The following is a 7,455-nucleotide window of genomic DNA, read 5'->3' as shown; positions in this document are numbered from 1 at the left end:
GAAGAGATTTTTTTAAAAAATTATTTTAAAAGGATGTACTCCCCTTTCAGACAAACCTTTTTCTGCTAAACTACTCTACACAGAAATCTCCAATCTGCTGCTGGAGAATGTTAGTCATACTTACATTTTCCTCTTTCTCATACAATAACTGTACAGTCTGTTCTAAATACACATTTTAGGCACTTACCACTAGTGACCTTGATTTGTTAATTTGAAATTATTTTTATCACAGTAGTGGCTTGTTTGACTTCTGGCATCTCTACAAGAAGAAGGTCCTTTGTGCATGTAGCTCAGATGGTACCTGGAAAAGATGAACTGCAAAGAATGTGGTATAAAGTAGTTGTCTTGATTTATTTTCATCATGTACCTAGTCAGGATTTGTACATGTTTGAGCCTATAGGAATCTTTCCATTCATTTTCAATCCAAGTGGATAGGGGCCCTGTTTAATTCCATTTACACTGAACTTGGATTATAAAATTTACACCATGCCATGAAGGTATCCCTCAAAATCATACCCTTCCTGAAGAATTGTTGCTAACAAGTACAGTCCCAGTGGCTCCTTCAATTTCAACCATAGTATGTATTTTTTTTTTGTATAAAAAATATTTTATTGGTTATGATTTTCTTCATGTGAGGGCTGTTTTAGCCATAAAGGCTAAGAAGGCAAGACTAGCTTAAAAAAAATGTTTTCAAATGGGTCATGAGGATGTGAGTGAGTTTTGTGTGGCAAACTGGGACAATAATGGGAAAACCGTGGAGTCCCAAATGGGTGAAAGGGTTGGAAATGACCATATATACACAGTGTCACTTCTCAAAGTCAGTCATACACAAAGGAGCAAATTGCTCCAGGAAATCAAATTTGTAACTAACACTCAGGAGCTTCACAATCCTTGCCCTCAAATCAGATTTATTTGGGAATATCATCATAGGAAATATGGACAAATACAGCAGAATAAAAACACACAGTTGTAGATTGCCTCCTTGAAAATTAAATTAAAAAAAAACTTGGCTAGATCATAACCCATAACAATATTACATAATATATCTGTCATATATCTCAAGATAAAAGTACAAAATAAAACTCTTGAGGGCTCATTTATAGCTACAGCTGGTCGGTGTGCTCGATGCAGGGTACATGCCCAGAATGCTGTGGGAGAGATGCAGATACAAACACCATTTCTTAGGGCCCCATGCAGTGTTTTGGTAGCGCAGCCTTACAGGTTTCAGAGATAAAACTACTGTCCTGGGAGAGGCTCTCTCAAGAAGCCTTTCTCCCAAATGAACCCAAATTTCACCCAGCCCAAAGCCTAAACCAGCATGTGTTGGTTCTATTGGTCTTTTCCATCACAGAAAATTTCTCCTCATCCAAACAACACACCAAGCTTTGGGTCATGTCCAGGCAAAATCTTGCTAAGAATAAAGGAAGGAAAAAGGAAGAGAGTCAGCTGACATTAACAAAAAACTAAAGACTCTTCTTGTATTTCAGTAACATCTACCACAGTGATAAAATCTGAATACAAATGAGCAATAGGATTATTTATAGAAAAATCATTCTTCTGTCCTAATGAATGAGATCTGCAGGCAATGAGCACCTCCTGTGAGACCAGGAGCTCCTTCTAGCTTCTGCAGAGGGAGATCTTGGTGCTCACTATGACAGCAGGACACTGAGAGCCCCACAGGGTGCTTCAAGTTCTCTGCAGAATCTGTTATATTTTCTGCTTGTATTTTCAGGGGAAAATTTTTGCAGTGTAATAAATGTCAACGGGATAGAGACACAGGAAAAAACTTTAAGTTCAATATGATAAAAGTCTGAAAGCGAAAATACAATATAAAGATTAAATTCTGATTGCTTCGGACTTTCAGGCTCAGTGAATCATAAATTATCATGTTGAAAAACAGTCAGTAGCAAATATCTAACTGGCCCAGTTTTTAAAGATAGTAGTTGTCTTTTGTTCTTTTCAAATTTGGTGGGAACTATAGATTATCTACTTATCTAAAATAAGTTTCTGACTTCTCAGATCTTAATCAAAAAGATTTTCCACTGCCACAGCAATGGCAACTTACAATTTAAAAAAGTCTGATATGACCATTAAATTTCTTCTCTTGTCATAAGGACAATAAGAAGCCATAAGATGGTTTACATTTTATTACAAAGGAAGAAAAAGAGTCCAACATTCCCAAAAAGGATGCAAAGGTGCACAGAGCGGTCCAGGCTACTAATAATTTGCTCAAACACCAGCAGAGAATATATATAAATTCTTAACTCTTAGCAAAAAATATTGATTGCGTTATAACATCTATGATACAATTTCATCTGTTAACATTTTCATTCGTTAACGGCACTGTACAGAAATTTGTCCATGCTAAATACAAGCCTTGGACCAGATACACAAAACAATTTAAATGTATTTTTTACATCCTATATGCACAAACATTTCTTAAGTTAAAACTATGCATACTACTTATGCATAGCACATATATGGCTTACATATTGAACGACAGGAATTCCGCCTCTTGGCATGCCCTTGTCCCAGGGCTCAGAACTTACACTGTTCCCAGCTCAACTTTGACTGCTCTGCTGTCAGAAAAGAGACAGTCAACAGGTGTGACATGTAAGGGTCAGCAAAGGGGATTGTTTGGTGATTCCTTCTTCAGTCGGACCAAGCGTGCCCTTGTGGAGGTGGAGCCTGATGCCTGCTGAGCTCTGGTTGTTGGGTCCCTGAAGCAGCACATGAACAGCACACAGGTCCCAATTGCCCCTGGCACAAAGGAGAGTGCCACTGCCCCCACAAGTCCCCTTCAGAGCGGACCATGGCTGATTAGAAAGACTTTTTCTTCAGTGAGGTAATAACCACAGGGTCCAAAAAGGAGAACAGGGAGCGTCGGGAGCCACCTGAGTGCCTACAACCTGAACGGGAGCCTAGAATTTCCTGGCAGGTTGCAGCAGAGGGAAATGAGGTTGGCTGCAGCTGTGTGAGACACCCAGACAAATCAGGAGGGGTCATGTGCAGCTCAAGGGAAGAAGAGATGAAAACGGAGTTCCTTTATGGGCACAGTTTGGGCTGGAGGGCTCATTCTGAGGCTTCTTGCAGAGGTAACTGCCTGTGTGCTGCTGTTTTTGCTGCCCCTCAAAAAGAAACAAACTCTAGGAAAGATGTTGCTGGATGCATGTTGTCACCTTTGCATTTGAGATAAACCATGACACAATGCCTCTGTGTCACCTTCCAATTCTGTCTGAGAGGCAACACAACATTTTGCTGAAGTGAAGCAATTTTCATGTATTTCTGTTGCTGTCTCTTCCACCCAATAAAACAATAAGTACCAGCTTCATGGAAGAGCTGACACCAGTAGTGTTGTTGTTCAAAATATTACAGAATTCAGAATGTTTTAATCTTTAATGCCAGATGCTATTCAATTAATTTTTAAGAGAATTTTCAAAACCTTTCAAATTTGTTCAATACCAGTTCTGTCCTTATGGCAGCCACTGCAGGGGGGAAGAATCTTCATTTGTGCAGGCTGGTCAGCGTAACTTTGCAACTTCCCTGTACAGTCTACAAACATTTATTTCCAGATATTTTAAGGAAGCTAACAAGTAGGACTTTTATGGTGCATGCAGCATGATTGCATGAACAAGTATCAAGAAACACATTTCGTTTGGATTTTCCATTTTCAGTGGACACCAGCAGCAGTGACACGTAACAGCAATCCCAGGCAGATGACAAACATCATGTTTTCACACGTCTCATGATTAACTGGAAATGTCTGGTACCAGTGATGCAACAAAGCAAGGTCCAACTTTGGCTGAAAAGATTATTTTGGCTAGTTTAAGAAAGCAGAATAGAAGAGGAAATAGCAACACAAAAACAACTGAAATCTTGTGAATTTTTAAGTGCCTTGAGTTACCAGCTCAGGGTTTTACATTTTACAGTTTTGAACATTTTGTTCGATCACTCTCCACAGAAATAGGATGATCCAAGAACAAGTTGACAGATAACAGCCTCTGAGATCATGAGGTAGGAACAGCTAGAGTTCTTTTCTCCTGCAACAGAGGTCAAATGAAAATTCATAAACAAGAGATTTCTGATACTACTTCTTCCAATATTCCATGTACTTGAATTGAGGATGATTTTTCACATGATCATTTAGTCTGACACTAAGGATTCAGATTTAAAAGTATTGGTTTTCCTTTCTTTATACTGGATTTTTTTTTAAGGTGACATTGAAAGTGGGGTATTCTGTGTCCTCATTTCAACATTTTGTAACATAAGGACAACTAGGATGGAACAAAAAGGTTAAGAATAGCACTAAGCAAGCCTTTATGGTATAATACACTCCCCATTAAAAGAAAGAAATTACCAAATTACCTGTCCTGCCTGAAATGTCAGAAGCTTATGAGAAATAGCAGATCTAGTTCTGTACCAGTGCTTCTGTCTGCTCCGTGGCTTTCACAATATCTTCTGACTTACAGTGTTTAGGCTCCCCTGGAAGACAAACAGATGAGATTAGCAACCTGAATGGGGCAGTTAACCAAGTCAAGAGAATCTGCACAGCCATAGACAGACAGAATCTAGTTCCTCAAGATATTTTAAGGATAAAATGAGGTTTCAGTCACTGCTTCCTTTAATTGCTTTCTCACCAGAATAATCATCAGCTTGAATTAAATAATCATTATGGTTAATCCACAAGGTAAAAGATAGAATGAAAGCAATAGATCACAGCATGAAACAAAACTCTGAAGACTTTTACGTGAGTGTGAATAAAGTGGGTTTGGTTCATTTTTTTTGTTCCAGCTTATTGAAAGTCAAAATTCACCCTCTGCAAAGCACTGTTTAAATCCTCTTTACTGTAGGCTTTCAAATCAGAGTCTGAGTTCCTCCCAGATAATGAAAGATGCCAGTGTCACGTTCTAAGAACTAAATTCAATCAGATAGGAGAAATGACACAGAGTAACACAAGCAGCTTTCAAACTAAGTGATACAACATGAATCTCAAGTAGACAATCATAGAATTAAACTGTTACTTAAACTATTCCTTCAGTAGCTTTGAATGAGTACAGCTGAGGGATTTATACACTGAGATGGCAGGCAGGGTACAATGTAGCAAACTCACAATGTTATTTACTAACTACATATAATAACTTCTCAGTTTTATCCACTTGATAGAGAGATCCCACCAGGAAGAACACTGACTTGAAAATGTCAGAAAGAAAAAGCATAGAAGTCTCTAAAGTGGAAAAGATGATCTGGGAGAAGTTTAAAAGTTATAAAAATAGTGAGGGGAATATTTTTGAAAGCCAGAAAACTAAGGTAGAAGTAGCTGAAAGAGAAAGCAGATGATGCATGATCCGAAAGGAAAATTGAAAGATGATGGCGAGTTGAAGAGGCTGACTGTTTAGAAAAGAGAATAGGAAGAGAGGAAAGAAAACTCAAGTGAACAGGCATGAAGAAAAAAGAAAATTAATACCTACAAATCTGCCATGGCTTCACTGTAAACAAATAAGAATTGCTACTGATTTCACCTTTGTTTCACTACCTTGAATGGTGGCAGAGTGTGTGCTGCCCACTCTGTAATGCAGACACAAGCAGATGGACCACATTCCCACAAACTGCATCCTACACCACCCTTTATTTTCAATCAATTTAATGTAGGTGCAATACAGACAACCAATACCTCAAAGGCTTTTAAAGTCTCAAAACTGGAATAGCATTAATTAGAACAAGAATGTCTACAGATCCTTCAGCCTGTGGCTCTTTTTGGAGGGATTTAGCAAAACTTTATTAGCATTATTATCTGTAAAAACAAAAACAAAACAAAAAAAAGGGGGGGGTGTGGGAAGAAGTAGGAAAGCAAAAGCTATCTAAATATTCAGATTTTAAATTTAACACTTGAGTTTGTGAAAGCCTTAAAACAAGACAATTAATGGAATTACAGAAGATGCTGAGTTGCAAAGGACCCCCAAGGATCATCGTGTCCAGCTCCTGGTCTCACTCAGCACCATTTCCAAGAACCACACCCTATGCCTGAGAGCCTTATCCAAATGCTTCTTGAACTCTGTCAGCCTTGGTGCTGTGACCACTGCCCAGGGAGCCTGTTCTGGTGCCCAATCACCCTCTGGGTGAAGAACCTTTATTATCCCACCTAAACCTCCCCAGCATAATTTCAGGCCACTCCCTCAGGTCCTGTCGCTGCCACCACAGAAGAGATCAGTGCCTGCCCCTTCTCTTCCCCTCATGAGGAAGTTGTAGCTGCAATGAGGTCTCCCCTCAGTCTCTTCTTCTCCAGGCTGAACAGACCAAGTGACCTCAGCTGCTCCTCATATGGCTTCTACTCCAGACCCTTCCCATCATGTGGCCTCCTCTGGAAGGTCCCTAATAGCTTAATATCTTTCATATATTGTGGTGTAAATTTAAAAAACTAAACAGTAACTTCTAAGGTGTATATGGTTTTCTGTTTGTACATCAAGTTTTTTTATGTGATAAAAAAATGAGATTGCTAATGGCTGCTATCTTCTAAACCCGATCTTTTCTATAAACACATTATTTGCTTTTTAAATCTAACCTTCCCTCCATCCTTACCCATGCCTGATCAGGGCTGCCTTCCCTTAGTCCCAGGCTCCTGGTGTACCCAAGGAAGCAGGCAGCACAGCAATCTGCTCCTGCTCTGCTGGGACACGGAGATTCCACACTCGCTGAGCCACCGCAGCACTGAGCGGCCACCAAGCCTTTGCCTGGCACAGGGGATCCCCTGGTGCCACCTGCAGCACCATAAATCAAACTGGCTTGTGGATGGCATGGATCTGCCCACTGCTGTTTAGCCTGGCTGCTCTCACAGGCTGACTGCTGGTGATGTGGAATGTGCTGCACACTCGGTGGGACTGGGCAGTCGTCCCCTGTCACAGAGAGTGGAGCTACTGGCAATCCGTTTTATCACAGATTTATTATCTCCCTTGCATTTTGATATTAAGGATTAGTGTGGCTATCATCACAAGTGAGGAGTTAAGTTTGCCAATTAGCATTTATAAATCACTGAAATGCGGAGTCGTTTAATTAAACATAAGCAGTTTTTAAAATTAATGTTCTAATTAATAAATCACTCGGGAGTAAAGGAAAATCATCACTTTAAAAAATCATCTTATAATAGTTTCATTTAATCTTGTATCATTCAATTAAATTAAAGTGAGATGATGGAAAGGAAAAAAGGTATTTGTGGAAAAAAACAACATTCAGTCTCAACTGCAGTGGTTGTAACAGCGACGCTCCAGTCTTCCCTTTGAACCAACCTGGACCCAGGGCAGAGCTACTCCTGCCACTAAAATGTGATGGTCTACAAGAACTACACCTAGAATGAGATGTGACACAAAAAGCAGAAAACAGCCCCTTTTTATTTTTTTTTTTAATGGGGAACCCCCACATCATAGCACATCCAAACATTCATTGACAGCTCCCAAGAATGCA

General features: G+C 39.6%; 1 protein-coding gene across 3 annotated transcripts in view; it reads right to left on the bottom strand.

Annotated features, from left to right (window-relative positions):
- Positions 1-494: 494 nt before the first annotated feature.
- The window catches only part of PDE1A (phosphodiesterase 1A), a 197,767-nt gene continuing 190,806 nt past the window's right edge, over positions 495-7,455 (bottom strand). For all 3 annotated transcript variants that reach the window (XM_058809758.1, XM_058809759.1, XM_058809760.1), the window contains 2 exons: positions 4,366-4,482; positions 495-4,040 (listed from right to left, as the gene is read on the bottom strand). In XM_058809758.1, the coding sequence (XP_058665741.1) occupies positions 4,409-4,482 (74 nt within the window). In that variant the 3' untranslated portion in view covers positions 495-4,040; positions 4,366-4,408. The remainder of the gene's footprint in view (positions 4,041-4,365; positions 4,483-7,455) is intronic.

This window comes from Ammospiza caudacuta, chromosome 8 (genome assembly GCF_027887145.1).
Source record: "Ammospiza caudacuta isolate bAmmCau1 chromosome 8, bAmmCau1.pri, whole genome shotgun sequence".
Lineage (NCBI taxonomy): Eukaryota > Metazoa > Chordata > Aves > Passeriformes > Passerellidae > Ammospiza > Ammospiza caudacuta.
Note: the sequence above shows the minus strand (reverse complement) of the source record. Positions and strands in the feature narration are given on the sequence as shown.